General features: G+C 40.4%; 1 protein-coding gene and 1 long non-coding RNA gene across 3 annotated transcripts in view; both read right to left on the reverse strand.

The window, feature by feature from the left end:
* The window catches only part of LOC108433495 (forkhead box K2), a 31,796-nt gene extending 16,603 nt beyond the window's left edge, over positions 1-15,193 (reverse strand). For both annotated transcript variants that reach the window (XM_037540950.1, XM_017708104.2), the window contains exon 1: positions 14,684-15,193. In XM_037540950.1, coding sequence (XP_037396847.1) covers positions 14,684-14,982 — 299 coding nt within the window. In that variant the 5' untranslated portion in view covers positions 14,983-15,193. The remainder of the gene's footprint in view (positions 1-14,683) is intronic.
* A 5,330-nt stretch (positions 15,194-20,523) lies between these two features.
* Positions 20,524-23,322, reverse strand: LOC108433475. The gene is made up of 2 exons (XR_001858291.2): positions 22,893-23,322; positions 20,524-21,063 (listed from the first exon to the last, which is right to left on the reverse strand). It is a non-coding gene; the product is annotated as an uncharacterized LOC108433475 (long non-coding RNA).
* Positions 23,323-23,803: the final 481 nt, after the last annotated feature.

A 23,803-nucleotide genomic window follows, 5' to 3' on the forward strand; every position in this document is an offset into this window, starting at 1 on the left:
GATGTAAACAGCTGGGCCCGTCCCTTTTACACGAACAAAGGAAAGCAATAGTCCTGTCATTAGATAAAGCTCACAAGACCCCACACACACACACACACACACACACACACACACACACACACACACACACACTATATCATATTATATTATATTTAAAAAAATACATACATAAATAGTCCGCCCCATTCATTATTGACAATACATGCTGTATATGCTGACTGCCTCATCACTACACTACTTTTTTGCATTCATCACACATTCAATTCAAATATACTGTACATTCCTGAAGTTATCAGCTGACAAGGCATTACACTGAATAGCAAAAATGTTACAGTATACATGTTAACCAAATCACCCAAATGATCAATCAAATTTAATTACGCATACTATAAACTAGCTACTTCCTAAAGTCGGAGGGCCCGATTAAAAATCTGAATAAATAAGTCTAATTATGCTCATTTCGTTAGTCAGCATTATACTGACTTACGGCATCCACAACATGCTCAGAAAAGCGTACTGTGAGTAAAATTTATCAAAACACAAAATATCACATTGCAGTCCTACATGTGCAATGTGCAGCTGTATTATACACAAAAATATAGAGATTAGCTCAGACTCCGATCAGCAGATACAACAATTATGATCAGTATGCTGTAATGGCTGTTACTAAAATATGGCTTTGATGCCAGTGGCACTGCTGACCAAGGCTGGAATCTCATTTTTTTTCCATTTGAATTTTGTTCAAAATATCATACTAATATTGAATCAAGAACTCAATAATGTGAATCTAATCAAATAGTTTGCTGAGTATTTTGACTTTTTACTACAGCAGCAGTGAGCTTCTACAACATGGCATAAGCTCACTGCCTCACACAGAAACCATATTTTTAATTCTTATTTTTGTTTAATATTGACTTATGCGAAGACATTTTGCACAAATTGGATTTATCAATGAAAACACTGGATGCAGTTTTTTAAAAACCCAACATGCTTTCAATATTAACCAAAACATGGGAGGACTGGATCCATCAAGTAATGATGTCAACAATTTATTGGACAATGCAGCTCATATCACAGACACTTAGTAAAAACCCATTCTGGGCGAAGGGAGGCGGGGGGTTAACAACAGCTCTCACAGGATTGCTATAGAGCTCTACAACAGTGCTGTGCATGTGGGGGACGGAGTTCAACACTCTGATTCAGTATTAAAAGGAGTGAACAGAATCTACAGGCACACCATGAGCTTTGAACTCAAAGACCGCATTAATGTGTTAGTTTTCTAACTTAACATCATTATTTTTCTGGTAAAAAGACTTGCATGATGGGTATATCTCATTTTTCACAAAGAGGCATAAAACACAAACCCTTAATTTCACAGTCCCAGTGCTGACAATCATAAAAAGAAGGATAAAGATAATCACAAAAAAGTGGAAGAAAGAATTGGTGTCTACATTTTTTACTTACATAACTTATTTAGAAAACACAACTTTTCAATTGCAAAGCCTCAGCTTTCAACGCAAGAGCTGTTACAGAGCAATGATGATCAGTGATCTCAATAACAAACCTGCAGGGCTGGGTAACGAAACCTAACAGAGATTGAACTGGGTTTGTTGAATCAAACAAGGATCCTTTCATATCATTGACTGGCTTGGAGGGGTATTGAATACCCCTGTTCACTGTAAATACATTAAACATGTTTGTATAATAAACACATTAAACCTGTTCCTCACATTAAATATAAAATGTTACTACTCTCATTGCTTTACACCAAGTGGTGATTTTCTCCATTCCCAATGCCTTTGCACACATTCTAGTCCTCTGGCAATGGATCACTGACGGAGAACAGACTTTTTATCTGCAGGGGAAGGGCACTCAGCATCATGCCCTCCAAACTCTGCAATATCCCACTGCTCAGCGACTTTTCCTGCAAAAATAAACAAATACATATACATATCAGTCAATTTAGCCTTCTCTAAACCAATGGATGTACCGAATTCTTCACTGTGTCTGAATGATCGCTGTCCACCTCACATCAGCTGGCCAATCAAGTATCTGAACAGCTGTCTTCAGCCATCTCATGCTGACACATTAACAGTGCAAGAGAGCCAATAGTTAACAAGATCAAACACATCCAGACATTTATATCGGTTAAGAGGGAAGTGAAGTACACCAACACATCCCTAAGCTCTCCTGCCAATATGCTAAGGAATACTCCTTAAAGGGGGCTTTTTTTTTTTACCAAATTCATTATACCACCACTCATGACAACTGTGAAGAGTATAAAATTTATAAGATTGTAATTCAGTCTGATGCGTTAACATCATTTACTCCTTTGTGAGAAAGAGTTGTTTGTGTGGCCATTTATTTTGCATGCTAATCACCAAGTATAGCTGTGATTAGCATACAAAGCTCAAGATGCTAATTTCTGCTAGCCTGATCACAGTGATTAAGTTAGGTGATAATTTTTTGATCCCACAACCGGGGAAATTCCACCTCCGCATTTAACCCATCCGTGGAGTGAAACACCACATACACACTAGTGAACACACACACTAGGGGGCAGTGAGCACACACTTGCCCGAGCGGTGGGCAGCCCTATCCACGGCGCCAGGGGAGCAGTTGGGGGTTAGGTGTCTTGCTCAAGGACACCTCAGTCATGGACTGTCTGCCCTGGGGATCGAACCGGCAACCTTCCGGTCACAGGGCCAGATCCCTAACCTCCAGCCCATGACTGCCCCTAAATTCAATGTTATGTAAGCATCAAGCTAATTTTGCTTTTCATAGCAGCTCTCTACATTAACCACAGACATCTGAAAAAGACATTCAATGACGTTCTTTACTTTGGACGTTACAGTTTGGATGTTGCCCGTTTTAGTAAGGATTTAAACTCAATAGCCCTATTCAGACAGGATTAGTTTTCCATGGGGAGGTGGGGTAACGACATTGTACCTTTGGGTGTCTAATATTTATGAGTGATTCACATGGGATAAGAAATATTGATATAAATGACAGAGAGGGAGTGGCTATTAAATTTACAAGCCAGCTTCACTCCACAAAAGAGTACAAAAGATATTAAAACATTTGATTTGGACATTACCTCTTTCAGCCAAACCATTTACCTTACCATCTTAAGTGAACGCAGTGCGTTATTAGCATCGCCATTAGCTTGTAAACTCAAAACGAAGTCAGCTTCTCCACATAAAATATACACACGCGAGACAGGATTTTAACATTGTATATTGGCTTGATTTTAGCCCGGAGGACAGGCTGAAGTCATTTGCCAGCTGCTTGTTTGAATTTTCCCATTCCACCTTAAATGGCACAGCAGTTACATTCTGGCGCCTCAGGCATTATAATAACAACTGCCGCACCAAGGTGGAACGGTAAATTCAAAGAAGAAGCTGTGAAACAGCAAGTGTTTCTTCAAGTATCTCCATATTTAAGAAACTCCTGTTCCAAAGGATACAACAGCGTTTTTTTTTACTGGCACGTCAACTGCCACAGGATTAATGTAACATGGTTATTTTTATGGATCATATTAGAGAAGGTAAAAGGTGCCAGACTCTTTACTGAGCACATAGTTGGTATAAAAGGACTGACATGGCACAATCAGACAAGACTAAAATGCTGGTAATAATTACTAAATAGTAATTAATAATAATTACACACAAAGCCTTTTAACAACAACGTAAGAGAAACTTAAAGGGAACCCATTTTCAGATGTTCATAATTCTATTTTCAGGGTTTACTAGAATAGATTTGCATGCTTCAATGTCCCAAAAACATTTTTTCTCCTACAGTACATCTCTTTTCACTCTCTATCTGAAAGGCTGTGTTAAGGCTCCTGTGTTTTTAAGCCCCTACCCCACTCTGTGGTCAACCGCCAGAAGGAGTTAAAAGTGGTAGCGGCATCCAAGCTCCACCCCTATGGACTGCCAATAAGGACTGTGTTATGAGACTGCATCTTTTATCCAAAGCGACTTACATATAATGAGGTACATATAACACGCATAGTCAGGCCTTAAAGGAGGCCAAAAGGGTAATAGCGGGTAGAGAAGGGAAGGAGGGCAAGAAGGAGATGAGGTTGGTAGTGGTTAGATTGCAAGAGGCGATTAGAGTAAGTGCTACCTGAAGAGCTCTGTCTTCAGGAGTTTCTTAAAAATAGCGAGGGACGCCCCTGCTCTGACAGTGGAAGGTAGCTTGTTCCACCATTGGGGAATCAAGTATGAGAAAAGTCTCGATTGCTTTGTGTGAATGTTTGGCAAAGCTAAGCGACGTTCATTGGAGGATCGCAGCGGCCGGGCGGTGCTGTAAGCCTTTAGGAGTGCAGGTAGGAAGGAGCCTGCTCTGTTAACACCTTGTAGGCAATCGTAAGAGCTTTAAATTTGATATGAGCAGCAACCGGTAACCAGTGGAGCTCAATGAGCAGTGGGGTGACATGCGCCCGTTTTGGTTGGTTAAAGACCAGACGCGCTGCAGCGTTCACAACAAAGTAACAAAGGGAAAGAGCTGGAACTCAAATGAGCCTTTTCAGGCAGCTGAGGAAAGTTGCTTCTCTGGCAGAAAGTTTCTCCCTCTGATGTGTAGTTTGAGCTTTGTACCTCTGCAGACTGTTTATAAGCTCAAAAAGCAATAAAACACTAAATGAAAGGAAGAAAAAAAAACAAATGCATACAAGCTCTGCCACGTGTGACATAAGGACATTTCCTTTAATAGAGATGTCTGGATGTGAAACCATTGGGACCATAGAGATGTCTGGATGTGAAGACCATTGCAATGGTGAAAGCATGAAGGCTGGATGAGCGTGCCGGAGTGAGCAGCCATAACTGCTTTAATAGTGTCAATGAGAAGGTAGGGACTGAATTGACTCAAATCTGACATTTAACGGAAATTGCTGTTTTGTCCCAACATACTTGTATGCATTTCAAAATATTTTGGAAAATAGAGTTGTGGTGATATTTGAGATTTCATTAGTGAAGGCTGAGAGGGCTTTACACCTTTGCTCCACACATCAGTCTTTGGTGAGAAAACTCTTTACTCTGTATGAACATCTAACAGCACCCATGAGATTTAACGGCATTTTCATATTTTATTCACACTTCAGGCTTGAGCTTATGCAAGCTTGGGGAGCACATGGTCCAAAAGATATTTCAGATCTGGACACCGAGTTAATGCCAGACCTCCCACAAGTGGCATTAACCCATTTTGGTCTAGAAGTGGACTAAAACAGTAGCTAAACTGCATGGTCTCATCAGAGTGAGGAAGTGTGCAAGAGATTTTTCAGTGCACAAGGAAACAGCCTGGCCTGTCCTTCAGCAACTACATTCACATGGTTGGCACAAGCCTGAGTGTGTGATCCTAACACTGCACTTCATGCCAAGCTCCTACGGACCTGGCATAGATTCTGTGTATGCGGACACAGACACACACAGCGATGCTCACTTCAACACAAACACACACAGCCTCAAATATATAGGTTCCTGGTCTGGAAATAATTTTATGGGGAAATATTTGCTGAGAATTAGATAAATTTTATACGCAAAAGGGGACACATTGCACAATACTTATTTTATTAAGTACAAAACAACTGATCTCAAGCTCAACTGCAGGAAATGTCCAGCGATGCTCAGCATTTTATTAGCAAGACAGTGATTTTTCACTACCTATGCGAGTAAAGTTTGGTGGTTTACCACTCTTAAGCTGGTAGTAAACCTCCTACTAACTTAATGACGTCAACTAGCCTTTCAGTAAATTCTAAAGCCACAATATAGATTTCTGTAGTTTTGCAAGCTATTTAAATAGGACAGTCAACCTGGTGTATGCAAATTTCCAACTTGATATAGAGAATTACAAGTTAAATAATCTGTTTGTAAACATTTGTTGGCAAAATGTAGAAAGTAAATATCCCAAACAACTTGCTAAAACTATAGAATGTTGACATGGAATCTGTAAAGAGGATAAATGGGGAGGGGATATGTGAACTTATGACATCTGTATTTATTTGCTTTTGCAGCCTTTATAGAAAAGGCTGTTGTGATATTGTTCCTCAGATTTTCAGTGCAGCGTGAGATGTTCTGATGTAAGTAATTGCTAATACTTTATTTCTTTTTAGTTTGCACAATGGTGCTTTTGTAATTTTACATTTTGCCATTTGCTTAAAAGGAGAGATTAGTTAGCTTTCCGTTTACACAAAAATTCTGTACTTGCACCGCATCCAATTAAAGGAACACTTAAAATAATCTCCATTTCCATTGTTGTGACATTAAACAGCTTCATCAAGCACTGAATTGCATGTCAATATCATACAGCCCTACAAGCCAGTACAGAGATTTATAAATATGACAATCTTTCCCTAACACTTTCACAGACACCGACAGACACACACAAAGATCGTCACATCCAGTTCTCTAAACAGTAACGCTGAATGCACATGGTGACTAAGTTCATGGTTTGAAGCCAGGAAAAGGCTGCGCCAAGACATAAAGGGGAGAGTCACTTATCTGGCTTTTATATTAGTCACTCTTGTGTTCCTTATCTCTCTCTAAGAGGAAAGCACCGGAAGTAAATCTGTCCACTGCATTCCAGCTAATTGGGGCACAAGTGCTGCATGCTGTATATCGTTTGCTAAACGTTATAGTGATACTGGCCTTGGCAATAATGATACTGCAGCTGGATACAATATCAGGGGAGTCCTTTTTCCATGAGAATCCTGACCATCATGAGTTTTTCTGTGGGTATTCTGATGAATCAGGCTATTCATGTAATGTAATTTTTTTTAGACCATCTTTAGCAAAGTTGCACTATTGATTCTTCAGTGCATTAAAAGTATTTAAAATTTACAAGTTCCAATTAACAATGAGTAAGCTTTGCTTTTTTTTCGTAAAACGTGTGACTGATTACAGTGTTCATTACTGGACTATGGCTGCAGAATATCTACTTGCTGCCTTTCCTGAAAAGGCTGGTGGTACAGACACACGTTGTTACTGCAGCAAAAAGAAACACATTCATGACTGGAATAATCTGAAATTCAAGATATCCAATTCCAGAGGTGCAAAATAAAATAGCACAGGATGACGTGAACAGACTTTTAATGGCATTAAACACATTCATATTTCAAGTAAGCAAATGCTTTTTTTTTTTTTTATTACCCTTAGATATAACAGAAATACTGGCCTTGTATTGCAAATTTCAGACTAAACATTTTTCTTGTTGTGCACCAATTTAAAGTGTTCCCACACAAGTCTTAAGCATCTCTGCCCCATTAGTTTCAAAGACCATGTGGTGTAGTTTATTGCACATTGAGGTAAGGTGACTGTATGTCTGGTATAAATGTATGATGCAATGAATTAAATCAGATAATGACACTTGTTTTTGTAAACTGTCCATTCCTTTTTTTGTTTGATTTTGAAGACAGCAGTTGTTATTTACATTGTGTGAAAATTTCATGATGAATAGACTAAGAGAAATGTCCCAAATTTACCTGGAATAAATTCTCTCAACATCAACTTACGCTCAAAGCAAAGAATATTGTTTCCCACACCTGTAAAGTTACCACATAGAAATGCATGTTTCTTTTTTCTGGACAGCTATGAGGCATTATATAGCAATGAGAATAGGTTTTCTATACAAAGGATTTGCTGAATTTTTAAGGCTATAGTTTTGGTGGCTTTTTAAATGAGATGGAGCTAATAATAATAATAATAATAATAATAATAATAATAATAATAATAATAATAATACACTTAAATCAATCATGTTGGTCCAGATTATTGTGGCTGGCAAACGAATGAATGAACAAATGAATAAAAGAAAGAATGAATAGTTTTGCTCTCAGTCCTCAGTCCTGTATTTTTAACTACAGAAATGGGTTATAATATTTCAGGAAAGGTGTTTAATTTAATACTTGACTCTCCTTTGTGTATGTGCACATTTAAAAAAACAAACCCTGCTGGACTGAATAACTCTGAACAAGTCCAAACAGGGGGCCTATTTAAGCACCCCCCCCCAAAAAGACACACCCATAAAATCAGCAAATGTCACCCAGCCCAATCATCAGTGGCTGAAAACAGTTTTCTTGCTTGTTGCTTCTTTCTGATATTCTCCACTTTGAGTGCTATAGACCCACATTGTGACTGCAGCTCTGGGGGGAGGCTTGGGCCTCACCTACTTTTAAAGCAGACATTGTGTGGCAGCACTGACTTGGCAACCACGAGGCTCTTTTTAGTGAAGGAATGCTCAGCTTCCAAATCGCTGCATTCTTTCCAGTAGGTGGTGTGTGTGCGTGAGTGACTGAAATGAGTGTGTACACACACTGCCTTTTTCATGCTCTCGCATGCACTCACTTTCTCGGCAATACCAGAACTTCGTCAAAACAAGCACCCCGGCCCCCCTCTTTTCAAGGCTAGGGGTTAAACAATCAGCAAAGTTCTCAATACAATTTGATGTTTGCCCCATGATGTGACACAGTTTTGATACAGAGCTATAAAAAAACTCAAACTTTCATTTTGCTTTTTGGTCAGAAAATAGCAAATAAAAACAAGACTGTGGCACCCGACGAAAGCAAGATCAACACAAAGTCCTTTTCTGAGAAGTAGGGAAACAATGATATCGGCCGCGTTTGTAGCCATTTGCCTAAAAAAATTAAATAAATAAAACACTGTGTCGGATAGATCTTTAGACTTTACAGAAGTTTCAAATCAATATTTATTATACTCCACAAAAGTTTACATGTCACTGGGTTACTGCACTAACCCATTGGTATTTTATTACCTTTTACTGCATTGGTAACCACAAAAAAAAAAAATAGAATATTTACCCATGCTAATCGAGGTAGGTGTAGTCTTAATTCCTACCGAGATTTGGTATCAGCAGTTATGTAAATAATATTGACCAGCTGCATTGGACCACAGTCCCTAAACTTACTGAGAGTGTCACCACCACTATAAACAAATCTGAGTCAGCAAGTGTCTTTACAATTATCCATTTCATTTCAAACTATTTTGAAAGCCTTTATCTCCAAGTCAATCGCTGAATGAGGAAAACTGCTTCATAAAAATCAGTGACATTCTCCTTCAGAACGCCCACAATAAATCTTATAGTTGCAGCATGTGGGACTGAAGAAATTTCAAGCAAGACTCATTTACCTGGTTGTGGAGAACAGTGGAAAGCATTCAAAATTAGATTACATCTGATCAAAACTATAGCCAACACCTCTCAGTCATCACCTTCCAGCTCCCTAGAGTTGAGAAACATTCAGTTGAGTTTTTCCTTAGAAAAAATAATTCTCAGCAAAATATGATTGTATAAATCTTCAACATCTGTGTCGCACAAACATCAGCGTAATTAAAAATTCAAGTTGTGTTTCTGCCCATTTCAAGTGGCCAAATGATTCGTCATTCTGGAAACACTGACTAAATCACTGGTCATCCAGCATATGCTGGTAATTATGCTTTCCTTCAATCGCTGGAGGCTCCAGCTTCACTGCTATTGTTACTGCTTGGCTTTCTTCATCCAGTACACACATCCAGTTCTAGCCAAGGAACTGTGCCAATACACTCGCTCTCCCTCACTGCCTTAAAAACGAGAGGAAAAAAAGCAGAAGGTTTGCAGCAGCAATGCACAGTTGCCAAGAGACTGGAGGAGAGTGGAGTGGATTTGGGGGGGGGGGGGGGGGGGGCGTCTGTACACTTTCCCACGTTTCCACATTTTGACTTCCGCTGCTAAGCTAGTCTATAACGCTCTGGTCTTAGACTAACCTAAACTATAGTTTACAGTTATAGCATTTTTTTCTATAAAATTTAGGTTTCCAAATGGCTGTTAGTACTGTTTTTACCTCTGGACTGTACCTGTTTTTTAAGGTAACAGTATGACAAATGTATGATATCCCACAGTATGTCAGACTGAGTCTTACTGAAACTGCTTAGACCAAGTTTGGACTTTGTGTGTGTCTGAAAAGCCAGTTAGACCTTCAGAGACAGAAGCTTAATCTGTAGCTAGACTACTAGTAAGTTCAGTTCAGAATCTCTGTCCCCCCCATCATTTGAGACTGTGAGATTAGGCCACAGACAAGCTCTGCATCAAAGTTGTACAATATGGACAGTAGAAGCACTGCAATAACACTGCTACATCCTAAAACTGATGTACGCATCACAATGCATGAAGAAAAAAAACAAAAAACAAACAACTAACACTGATGACGATATATACAGCACACATACACTGATTGTTCAGAGGACTCCTTTCCCTACTGCTGCCTTTTGGTAATTGTTATCAAGACAATTTGGCTCACAGAAAAGACACTCTGTAGCCATACACAACACAAAATCCAAGTGCACATGAATCTAAGGGCTACAGGTTTCGTAAGGCAGGTAATCACCAACAATTCTCACCTCTTCTGCCTTGTTACCGACTAACTTGCTGCCAAAGATTAATGGCCATGTATTCCAAGATCAGATTAATCCAAACACTGGCTTAAATGCTGGCTCACCTCACCAAAAACGCCAGCATCCATGTTTAAAAACACAGCGTCTGAAAACATAAACAATTAGCAAAGTTATTAACCTCACAGGTCAATGTGCCATCTGTGACATTTCGACAAAAACTAACACGACTGGAGTCCAGAAACCTGATCACAGATGAACTCCCACATCCCTGTAAATGTATAAAGAAATTAAAAACAAACGTTATTAGAGAATGGTGCTCTAAGGCAAATATAACTTCCTTGACTATCTTTCATATATTAGAAACAATGTTTTAACACTGCAGTGTGATTTCTTTAAAAGGCCTATGCCCACCATGGATAAAGTTGTCCTCATTGTTTGAGTTTGATGTAGGCCTGTCATGACCATGAAATTTTAGGTGACAACTAGAAAAGTGCCTTTACTGAAGGAAACGCAGAACAGTTGAGCAGCGGATACTATGGAAGTCTATACAAGGAACGAGGGTTGAAAACTACACATAGAAGAGTGCGGGTCAGTAAGGCGATGAATTAGATCTTTGGGATCTGCTCTGAATATGTACATGCACTTTGGCGGCTGTCGGAAAAAGACACATTGAGGCTTTGTTGGGTTAGAAAATGAACTGGACTCTAAGAGCAGAACGAGGGGAAAAAAAACAAGAAAAAGAGGAGTGTGGGTAAGTATGGCTGTGGATTAGAGCTTGGGCTGTGCCCTGAGTCCATGCATTTCGGTGGCTGTCGGGCAAAGAAGGAACAGAGTTTGAGTGGTGGCAAAAATGAATGGGACTCAAAGGGAGGAACGCCATGTATATAATTGTGGTTGACAACTGGACTGATTTGTTTTTGTTGTTGGTGTATTTAACTATTCAAAGACAAATTGGCTCATTATTGAATTTGCTTCCTAGCTGTTGATACTTAGTAACTGAAACTGATGTCAACTGATGAGAAACAGCTCAAGCTCAAAGAAACATTACTCACCATGCCTCACTCAGGGTCTGCAATATCAAATCAAAAGTCAGATCTTTTGTTTCTTAACAGCCATGATTTGGCTTAATAAATGCATTTTATGCTTTCTTTTATTTACATTTATTTACAGCAACCAATGAATGAAAACAACTCAATATATTCTGTTAACAAAAAAAAAAAAAAAAAAAGTATAACTGCAATTGGCTTAAATAATTGTGGTTACATAATTATGACACCCATAATGCCCATGTGAAATTAATTGCTTCTGTCATGCCATAAACATACAACAAATCACAAACCCTCCCACTAAAGATAAAGGTGCATTTTATTCTACACAGTTTTTGAATGAGGCACAGAACAGCCAACCAGGACAAAGGTCATTTTCATACATCTGTCCTAAAGGCACAACGTTAACAAAACAAAAACAGCCTCTTTTTATTCTGAGGGCTAAAGAGGTTGGTAATGATCATATAAAGTGAATGTGAATTACAGCTGTTCTGGTACCTAAAACCACAGAAAAGTTACAAGAAGGATGTAAAATCAGAGCACTTTAACGGTACATCCTGCTGAAAAAATTTCATTCATGATTCACCGCCAACAGCAGAGACTTCCTCTCTGACCTCTGCGTCTGCACGTGTGCAAGAAATGTTTACTGGGCCCCCAGCGAAGATAAAGACCCCCAAGGGGCAGATGGATGACACCTCTGCCACACCCACTTTCCCGTTTGTCTTTCACAGCATGCAGCCTTATCTCATACAGTTGGAAGGAACTTCTGTTTAACTTAACCAATAAGCTTCCAGAACTACAGGGAACAAAAAGCCTGACTACAGATGACCTCAAAGTGACCTTACATTTAAGTGCACCTTCAACAGTCTGTGCAAAAATAAATCACACTACACATTCTAACTACAGCGTAAAAGACAACAATGTGCACCGTATTTTTAAGGGACATATACCTCTACAGCAAGAAGACTGTGTGATTATTTTACAACAATGTCATTAGGTAGCGTACGATATAATATAATGACTTCTGTTAGGCCAACATTGATGACATTCCTCATAGCCACAAGCCATGCGAATTTTACTGATTGTAAATGGTAGTTTAAAAAGCACATGCAAACAAATATGGACTTTCTTCAGTTTTGAAAAATGAGTAGTCCAATGTGATCAAAACACTGAGTTTAAGATGATAGATTAGACCATACTTGACTTTGTAGTCATATGGTTTGTGTAATTTGATTTTTATGCACAGGCAAAGCTCAGGCAACAAGAGGACCAAAGGAAATTATTAACCCATTGTTGACCATGTTGGTTAAGTCAGAGCACCATAGCGAACACAGCCCAAGAGTCGACTGTTGATTGGTGTAAAGGGTGTGGGTAACTAAAAGAACCATTACACAACCCAAGAGCAAAATTTCAGACAATTCTAAAGCTGGAGGCAAAGCATGACTTCACAGACCATCCAAGCTCAATTATACAAACAAACAATATGATGTGTGCCAAGACTACCATAAGTTGGGTTCATGAAAATAAAGTGACATGGTATAAAAACTCCCCAAGAATCACTGAGCACTGCATTTAATTGTAATCTGTGATCATCGCCGTAGTTTGTCCAGTCTATTTAAAGATCTCAGCAGCTATGTCTGCAGAAGCTTCAGTAGCCTTAGCCATCTATACAGACAAAAAGACGAGACAGACCAACTCCTGATTAAATGCTCTTTGGTCGCTTAACTATTACTGTAACATAAAAGATTTTTGCGTCCAGTTCTGAAAGCGCTCCATCGCCTTATATTATTCTTAGTTAGCCAAAGTTCCTCTATGTCAGCTAAATCAGTCAAGACTACAGCTTTAAGTAGACAATGAACATTGTTCATCATGATGTTAGCATCAAAGTCAAAAAGGCATGACGACTTGTTAAGCTTTCCTATCCATCAACTAAGAAGACATTCTTGTTCAAACAGAACCCAGAAAGTTTGAAAAACTGGCAATTTGAGACTGTATCACAACAAGCTGGGGAGACAAGATGCAACTAATCTTTCCAGGGCAGGTAAGAACATGATGGATTTGAGCAGGATAGGATGTGCATGACCTTGCTGCTGTTTTCACTCGCAGTTTCCAGAGGCCTTGAGATGGTCTGAAAACAGCGTTGTTTATTTATTCTGTCTGACTGACCTTTGTCGTCCTCACGTTTCTCAAAACCAAGCGAGGCACAGAAACCATGTGTGCACCTTTGCATTTCACCTTCCCCAAGTGATCTGACTAGCGCCAGGATCATAACAGGACTATGAAAGAAGCCGGCCAACTTAGAAAAAGCTTTCAGTGAGATATAGCGTCCAGTGAGTTCACATCTTACCCTAGTGAAGTGAATTTTATGCTACATCACTGTGCTGAAAAGCAAGGATAATGATCTGTGGTTTCAAGGTTCAACATAGGTTGTTTTGCAAGCTCGCTGCAGGTTAGGGGCTGATTTATTATTAGTAGTATTACTGAGTTATTTGGCTCATGTATAAGTGTTTATGCCTGTGATAACGTCCAAGACACCCAAGCAGTAAACAGGAACAGACCAGAGAAGGAACAGCCTTAGATTAACCAGCAACGAGGGTTCAGAGGGCGAAGTAAAAGTGTAACATAAACAGGTTAACAACTCAACTATCTTCAGTTAGAGCTACAACAACAAGCAGTGCATGAACAAACCAGAAACACGGACTTCGGGTGTGTGTTTAAACGTGCATGTGTGCCACTACATTTCGCTCGTATGTGAGACGGTTAGTGTTTGAGGGCTGAACTCACATGGCTGGTTAGCAAAGACTGCAAAGCAAACCAGATTGTTTACACTGTCTACAACAGTAAGGATGCGCTGGTCACCAACCGAGGAAGCTCAAGAGACAGTTTAAAGATAAAACTGCTGATTATAAACGACACACAACACATTTTCCCCTCACGAATGTTTCGACTTGTTGGGCTCAGTCTGTATTATAGCCGAAACGCAGCGTTAGCTTCCTAGTTAGCCCAGGCATTCGGGCGGTGTTTACACACTTAAATTACGCGGTGGCTTTACTGTTCTGTGGAGGGCTTAGCATTACACGCGTCCATCTCTATCCGCGTCAACAGGTTTAAAACGAATCTTAAAAGTGAAACTCAGATTGCGGGCTGTCGAAATAAACACCCTGCATGGCGTCCGCGTGAGCTGCAGCACGTGCTCCGCGGAGCTCCAAAACAAACAGACCGACAAACAAATAGAGAAAAGCGAACAACACTCACATCCGCGGGAGCTGCAGTGGGGGAGCGCCTCGCCTCAGAAACACGCCGTCCACGAACACCCCGTTTTTGCCGAGGCAGCGCAGGTAGAAATCCCCCCCTCCGCCGCCGGAGTCCTCGCCCGCCGCGAAGATCTCGAGGTGCCGCCGCGAGATGAAGCTGGAATGTCCCATGCTCACGTCCACGGAGCCCTGCGACGAGTTCCGACCAATGGTCACCGACCGCTTCTTCATCAGGTATTCGAACTCGCGGCCCTCGAGCCGGGCCACCGCCGGCCCGGACAACCCGCTAACCACCGCCATGTTAACCAACGGGACTCGGGCGGCGCGTGACTGTCCTTTCGAAGCGCTTCGAACGCGGAATGACGCGTTTTAACGGTCGGCCTTCTTGTTCGTTTTTAACGGTGGAATTTTCGAATTATGTCCGACAAAATTTTGAAATAATGACCGCTTAACGTTCCACACGCACACCGCGGCTCGACCCACCGCCGCGCCACAGAGAGAAAGGGACCGAGAAGCAGCCAATCAGAGGACGGGAGAGGGTAGGATCTGCGTGACTGGCGTCCCCGCAATCCAACCAGCTGACAAAGTCCTAATGCGGTCATTCAACGAGCACCAATGGAATAAGCGACAGGGGCGGTTTCGCGATGGTTTGAAGGTCGGTTGCCCTGTACATCAACACGCATGTGTGTGGGGTGCAGATAAAACCTGGAACAGGAGTTTCGATAAATTCTGGGTAGGGATTTATGTCTAGTCACGACAGTGAATTGACTAGGAAGATAACAGAGCCAGTCGTAAAGATTTAGTTACATATGGTTAAAGTAAAATGATTGATGAATTTTCAAACGATAATACTTTGACTTCTACTCAACTACAGAGTCACATTGACATGGTCAGGAAACTGGGACTTAACCTTGTTGTTACATTTCTAACTTATGCACTGCTTAAAACACACATCATTTGATATACAAACATGGATATGAACGCACTTCTCAATAACACAGTTCGTTTTATGGAGAAGGAAAAGACCAACACAAGAAACAAGTGCTCACACCAAAACACATTAAGCCATTATATGTCAAATAAATATGCTAATATAATGATAGAGGTAATGGTAACACGTAACATTTTACCATTGCAAGAATGTGTATTAACTTTTTACTCAGCTCCTTTTTACCGTAGTGGGTGTAATTATATTTTTGTTTCAGTTCATGTTTGTTTCAGAAGCTGAAGTGGTTTGCTCCTGTTTACATGGCTACTTTTACTTTTTTTCTTGAGTCATTATTTCATCGAAGCTTGAACATTTTTATTTCAGTGTGGTTTACGTTTTGCTGTACTCACTTTTAAGACGTTTTGCATTTTGAATAAACACATATAAATCACCTCTGGCTCTGGGTTTGTTGAATGTCTGCACGAACTGCTCGTTGTTGAGCCCTTCAGTTCTGAGTTTAATGACAAAAACGTGGCCGATACTTTTTGAGGGCAGATTCTCCAGCTTTAAAATATATTCTAAAAATCTATATTATTTCTAGTGGATGGGTTTGATTCGTCTCGAGGGTCGATCATCTTCCAGAAACTCCACCCCGTGTTTTCTTGGCGCCTGCCTCTGCAGCAGCTGGAGCGCATACCTTCGGTACCCACAATGCCCAGCGCCAGTGACCGTTTAGGCGAGGTGCTGAATATTTTCACGTGTGCTCAAAAGACGCGCTTCATACACGATTCGGCGTCGCTGGTGAATCGTGTCAGTTCTAGCTCTCCGTTCCCCGCCGGTTACGGCAGATTTTCTTCGTACTGGTTCAGAGTCGAGTTGCGGGCTCCCTTCAGCTTGAACATGTGCTTCTTGGCCGGTGACGTCATCCGAGCTGATGCCACGCCCCGGGTGTTTGTAAACAGAGAGGAGCGCGCGTGTTGGGGTTGGGGGGTTGAGTTTGTTGATATGGTTCTGAGGGGTTGACAACAGGGGGGGGGGTCACACCCCATGTTGAAGTGTTCACACCCCATGACAAAAGATCAGTTAGTATGAAACCACTGGCAGCACGAAGAGAGTTTTTCAGCCACTTCGCCCGCATCAAAAGCGTGCAACCACTTTCTGTACCGTTCTGTTTACGACTGTTCAGAAATTGGGCTACTAATATATAAGCAGTGGCCGAATTAGGGGGGAAATGGGATTTACACTTCCAAGAAATTGGATGTGTAAATCTGAAGAATTGACAGACTTACAGATACAGATAACAGACATTTTAAGAGATTTAGTGTAATAGAAATATCATATAATTAAAGGAAGATGAGATGCAAAGAAGGGAGGCAGTTTTAAAACGGGATTCTTCATTAATTTATTCATTATTTAATTTCTCTCTCTCTCTCTCTCTCTCTCTCTATATATATATATATATATATATATATTTATATATATATATATATACATGTTTGTGTGTGTGTGTGTGTGTATCAGGGTAATAGCATCCCTGTGCTTCCCCTTCAAATTCACTTTACACAAAATGTATCAATAAAAAAAAAACACATGAGGAAACACAAAACAGTTCTTATGTTTTATGTAATTTACTAAAGGAAAAAAGTGTGTTTGTATAAGTGTATATAGGTATTAATATAATTATCCATATCCCTGCTTGATTTGAGAAGAAAAGAAACATTCAGACACTTACTACATACACACACACACACACACACACACACACAGACTTCCGGTGTATGTCTGAATGTTTCTTCTCTTCTATCTATTTATATAGACAGAGCACTAGAGAGCGCTGTTGAACTGTTTTCCCATTCATGACCCTGAGGTGACCTGAACGATGGGCAGATCTTACAAGGGCTGTGTTGAAATGCTTTATTACATGCATGCAAAACACGTGCCTGTATGGGAAAACTGGCATCTTATAATGTAATGGCAAAATTCTACTTCGTCATTTCTGCCAGTAAAGCTGTAGGTTTACTTGAAGTCTTTCACTTTTCTGCCTAATATCACGACCTTCTTCATGGAGAAACCTATCCACCCCGCAGAGTGTTCAGTTATTAAAAGTAAGAGTTTTGAAATCAATATCTGACACTCCAGAATGGCTGCCACATAATTGCATCAGAAAGCTTTTAGTGGTCTTTTCTGAAAGCCTGTCTGAACTCATGGTGGACGCTGGACCCCAGAGGAACATTATGGCTTTCTACAGGATTATTACTCAGGTCCTGAAATGTTTTTAACGGCCTGTTCAGGAAAACATGGTGTTGATGGTTTGGACTGCAACTCACACATTTTTTCATGTGAATACCTCAATGTTAGTTTGCCCATATTTGACTTTGCACAGCGTGTGAACTTGAATTGAGTGTAACAGGAAAGTGTTTGATTGTGTTGATGTTGAATTAAACTCCATTCGCTGTGTTTAGATGGTGTGAGCAGGTTGCTTTGCTGAGTGCAAAACAGCTAATTCAGCATGTCTTCCTTGTTTTTTTGCATTTTGGAGGGGAAGTGTGAGTGAGCAAGAGAGAATGAGAGCAGGGAGGAGGGAGAGAGACAGTTTAATTGACAGAAAGAGATGGAAAAACACTGACAGCTACTCAGAAAGAAAGAGACAATAAGATAGATAGCAAGAGGAAGAGACACAGTAAGAGAGACAAAGAAAAATGAAAAGAACAATGTACACAGAGATAAAGTAAGCAAGAAAGGGAGAGACACAGTAAGAAAGATAAAGAGATAAATACAATGAGAAAAAGAGAGCAAGAGAGAGCAATACACTCAGATTGAGACAAGTGAGATGAAAAGAAGTAGAAAAAGAAAGATAGTGAGAGATAGAAGTGCAGAGGTATGGTAGGAGAGAGATACAGTAACAGACAGAAATAGAGTGAGAGAGAAACAGATACAGTGAGATAGAAAGATACGATGAGACAAAAAGAGCTATAAAGAAATGGATACAATAGTGCAAAGATAGATGGGGTAGGAAAGAAAAAGAGAGGTACAGAGTGAGATACAGTAGGAGAAAAAAGAAGACAGGCAGAAAGATAAAACAGAAGAAACACAAATTGAGGAAGATACGCAGAGATAAAGAGAGACAGATGGATAGACAGACAGACCACTCTTGGCAGCATTTTTAGCCCCTTCTTCTTGGCTGAATTATTTTAATTCATCTACATTAAAGGTTTTCCTGCATGAACTGCCTATTTAAGGTCTTGCCACAACATCTCAATTGAATTCAAGTCAGGACTTTGACTCGGCCACTACGAAACCTTAATTTTGGTTCTTGTGAGCCATTCAGAGGTGAAGTTGTGTGTGTATTTTGAATTATTGTCCTGCTCCATAATCCAACTGGGTTTAAGCTTCAGGTCACAAACTTACAGACGGGCGTTCTCCTTCGGGATTTTCTGATAGGAAGCAGAATTCATGGTTCCATCAATTATGACAAGTCATCCAGGCCCTGCAGAAGCAAAGCAGCCCCAGACCACCATACTACCACCACCATGTTTCACTGTTGGTATGGCATTCTTATGGTGGAATGCAGTGTTAGCTTTATGCCAGATATAATGGGACCCATGTATTCTAGTTATATAATAGTTCCATCCTTGACTCATCAGGCCACAGAATATTATCCTAAAAGTCTTGAAAGTTATTTAGATGTTTTTTTTGGCAAACGTGAGATGAGCCTTTGTGTTCTTTTCGGTCAGCACCTTGTGACTCTCCCATGGATATTGGTCATTTTTGTCCAGTGTCTTTGTTATTGTGGAATCATGTACATTGACCTTAACTGAGGCAAATGAGGCCTACAACTCTTCAGATCTTCGTCTGGGTTCTTTAGATGTTTGTCTGGGTTCTGTCGATGCACTCTTGGTGAAATTTTGGTAGGCCGGCCCTGCCTGGGATAGTTTAAAACTGTTCCAAGTTTTCTCCATTTGTGGATAATGGCTCAGAGCCTTAGCAATGGCTTTGTAACCCAAAGGCAATGACTTAGTCTAGCATTTGTATTTGAATTTCTTTAGAATGGGGCATCATGTGCTGCTTTTTGAGACTTTCTAGTCTGCTTCACATTGCCAGACAGGATCTATTTGAGTGATATAGATTCAGCAAGTGTGTGAGTAAACATGCCTGGGTGTGGCTAGTAAAACCGAAACCGATAGTCAATTGAATTTGGTGAACTGGTTGATTAAGTGGCTAAGGGTGCAATTATTTTTTCACACAGGGCAAGCTGGGGCTGAACTGAATTTTTCCTTCAGTAAATACAATCATCATTTAAAGTCAGCATTTTTGGGAAGGGGGCAAATAACTCTGTTTTGCCTCAGTGTAGATAGAGAGCGAGAGAGTAAGAGAGATAGAGTAAAGGAAAGAAAGAGGTGTATATATAGAGAGAGATATAATATGAGAAAGAAAAGAAATGAATAGAGATACTGTAGGCAGGACAGAAAGAAAGAGGTAGAGAGAAAGACACTAAGAGAGAAAGATATGGTAGGAGAAAGAAGGAGGGGGAGAGATCGGAAAGTAATACGGTATGAGAGACGCTCACCCACATATATAAAAGAAAGAAGGTCTTGATCGGTGGTCAGTGGTAAAGATTAAGACCATTTTGGTAACAGTAACAGGCTTGTATTGAAGGCATGCTCTAAATCATAAATCATCATAAAATGATTTACTATCAATCGTTTTCCTCACCATCATCTCTGCCTTCCAATCTAGTAATGACTGTCAGTGGTGCAGTAAAAACCCCTGAGTCATTTACAGTATACGACTGAGTTCAGTGGATTTAAATACACACTGGAACGCCCAGTCTGGCAGGTTTGCAGTGGAATCTGAACATCATTCTTGAAATTACTCTGACGTTAGTGAACAATCATCACTCATTTTCACATTTACGCATTTGGAAGATTGCTTTTATTCAGAGTGCGAAGTGTGCAGCATCTTCCTTCCAGTCAGTTTGTTGGAATAAACTAAAAGTCAATTCTAATTTACGTTAACAGTTCTTATGCATGAAAGCTTGACTCATTGGTCATATTTACAGGCTTGTTTTAGTTCTTCAGATTTTCCTACAAGTGTACACATTTAACTCCAATTATAAGCATAAAGTGCTGGTCAGATTTACAGTAGCTTAATCACGAGCAGGGTTTTGTTTCAATTTCCAAACAAACACCCTAGAGAGTGTTTAGGTCAGGGGTGCCCAACGGAGGTTTTGGAGATCCACCACCTTGGAGAGTTCAGATCCAAATCACTTGACTCTAATATTCAGATGCACCTGAAGACCGTCACACCTTTGCATCAGGTGTGTTCGATTAGGGTTGGAGCTAAACTCTAGGTCGGTGGATCTCCAGGACCTGGATTGGGCACCACTGCTTGAGGTGTATCCCAAGTCCTTGCGCAGAGTTGATGAGTCTTGAGGTGGCAACAGAACCAGTTACCTAAACAGAGAAACATACAAGAGTGAAGACCCCAGCATACAAAGGTCCTCATTTTTTCTCAATAACAATCTTCAGCATGGCATATTTGCTAAGTTAGTCTCTACTAAATGCAAGTCATAATCGATTAAAGCTACTAGTGTAAAGAGACATGTTTGACGTGAAGTTTGCTTCTTTAGTTTTGCACTGGCGCTATAAAGCTAATGTAGCTAACAAGTAATAGAACCTAATGTAAAGCAGTTAGCATTATGCAAACTGCATGCCAAAGGCATAAAATACCATGTCAAATTGTTGAAGTTAGCATGAACTTGAAACCATAGCACATATTTCCAAATGAAACGCACCAGGGAGGGTCTCTGAGCTAGCTGAGCGTCTTCACTCAGTGATACACTGAGTGGAGTACATACATGTGGAGGTGGTGGCAGTGGGAGATGAAACATGGTATTATTGGTTAATATTTTTCCCACCTGCTGGTGCAGAGTGATGTAATCAAAAGTCAGAGAACAAAGTTGTTTTCAAGACATGCAAAATTCACTACACTTAAAGATGATGAGAAAGGGGGCAGTCGTGGGCTGGAGGTTAGGGAACTGGCCCTGTATCGCCGGTTCGATCCCCCAGTGCCGACAGTCCATGACTGAGGTGTCCTTGAGCAAGACACCTAACCCCCAACTGCTCCCAGGGTGCCGAGGATAGGGCTGCCCACCGCTCCGGGCAAGTGTGCTCACTGCCCCCTAGTTTGTGTATATTCACTAGTGTGTATGTGGTGTTTCACTTCATGGATGGGTTAAATGCAAAGGCGGAATTTCCCCCATTTGTGGGATTAAAAAAGCATCACTTAACTTAAAAGTGAAAAACAAAAAATGTGTCATTTCATTGAGATTATATGATGAATCATGCCTAGTATGAGCAGAGATATAAGCTAGCAAAGTCAGTTTTAATTTCAGGTTGACTTTACAGAGGAATTACACATTTTATATATATATATATCCTCTTTTAATCACATAATAAAATGTTAAGATGTAAGAAGTCATTCAAAATGGTTCAACATGAAGCACTCCATTCTGGAAAAAGTCAAAAGAGCTGACAGAAACCAGACATCTGAAGTGTTTAATGCTTCTAAAAGCTACGTCACACATAGTTACTACACGAAATGGTTACAAATATGTTGCCTGATACATGAGACCTTATTTATGATGCTACTGAGATAAGGTTTTGGCCTAAAACACTTTTTCAACGGCAGGGAAACTCATGCAGGGCATTGTGAAGTAAAATACCACTATTTAAACACTAGCAATGTTACATATAAAACTCAGAAGGCAAATGTAGGTTCACTTTTGGTTTTGTATAGTAAACGAAACAGCTAAATCTGTGTTGTAAACCTTGCGCCTTCTGATTTTTGTCTCCACCACTGCAAAGGAATCCGAGCTGGTAAGTTTCCCTACAGTGAACCACTTCACATCACATCATCTCAACCACTGAATTGTTCAAGTTTCTACAGTTTATTTATTTTTTAATTAATTAATTTATTTATATATACAATCAGTGGAATTAAGTCATCAAAAATAGCGAAAACAGCTGAAAACAGTAGCAGCAGGCCTCTTGAAGCCTGAATTTTGTCCATGTTTAGAGATAATTGTGTCATAGTGTCAAAAACCACACAAGTCTATTTGAGACTTGAGTCTATTTGAGACTCAACCATGCTAACTTGGATATAAGCTTCAATGAGCTGTTACCTACATTAGTTTAACAGTTCCAAAGCAAAACTAAAGAAATATGTCTTGGCTGATTTGGAGGGGAAAACTGTAAATGTGATTTTGTTTTGTTAAACTCACCTTGGCTCATTCGTTTCATGGCGATAAACCTGAGTGCTGGGGCCCTTTAGGACCACTAACATGTTCTTTAGTCCTTTTGGTTTCCTCAGGCCTGTTGTGTGAGTCCCAGGCTCTTTCCCAGTCTTCACCACCTTCCGTTCTCCACATGAGGTTGTTTAGTTCACTCATTTGGGCAGCAGCTGCTGATACGGCACAGTGAGGTTCCCTAGATACCAGAATATCCAGAACACCAGGCTGAGGAAGATGATGATTGGACCAGAGAAGATGAAGAAGTCCCAGAAGCTTAGAGGAGCAAATATGCCCAAGAGAAAGAGGATGAGTCCAGCCACGTCTAAGAAAATGGCCAGAACGAAAAAGCCGAAGCAGCGGCCCACAAATTCGTTGCACTTCATCCCCTAAGAGACAGAGACAAGCTGCACGGCTCCTAACACAACACAACTAACACAACAACATTCCTGCACCCTGAATTTCTGTCCCTTGCCCTGCCAGGGCAGGGCCTCACAGAACGAGTTCAACAGCTCTGGATATGCAGCAAAGTCAGCCTCCGTGACATTAAAAGGTGAGATATCACCAGACGGCACAAAGATTTTCAAAAGGGATTGTTGTAGATTCTGATAGTTGGTCCCCAGTATGCAAGATGTGTGTGACATATGGCCTTATTACATGTTGCTGCAAGCCACACAACACCTTTGATGCAACAATCAAGTCAAATCAAGTCAGCTTTATTGTCAATACTACAATATGTACAGGACATAGAAGGGGGGGCAGAAGGGGGTGCAGTTATAGTTTTGCACTGGAGCTACAGGGCTAATGTAGCTAACAAGTAATGGAACCTAATGTAAACCAGTAAGCATAGTGTAACCTGCATACCTAAATAATCACACTCATCTCAAACCATGTTAAGTAATCTC

The sequence above is a fragment of the Pygocentrus nattereri genome, chromosome 1, assembly GCF_015220715.1.
Source record: "Pygocentrus nattereri isolate fPygNat1 chromosome 1, fPygNat1.pri, whole genome shotgun sequence".
Taxonomy (NCBI): domain Eukaryota; kingdom Metazoa; phylum Chordata; class Actinopteri; order Characiformes; family Serrasalmidae; genus Pygocentrus; species Pygocentrus nattereri.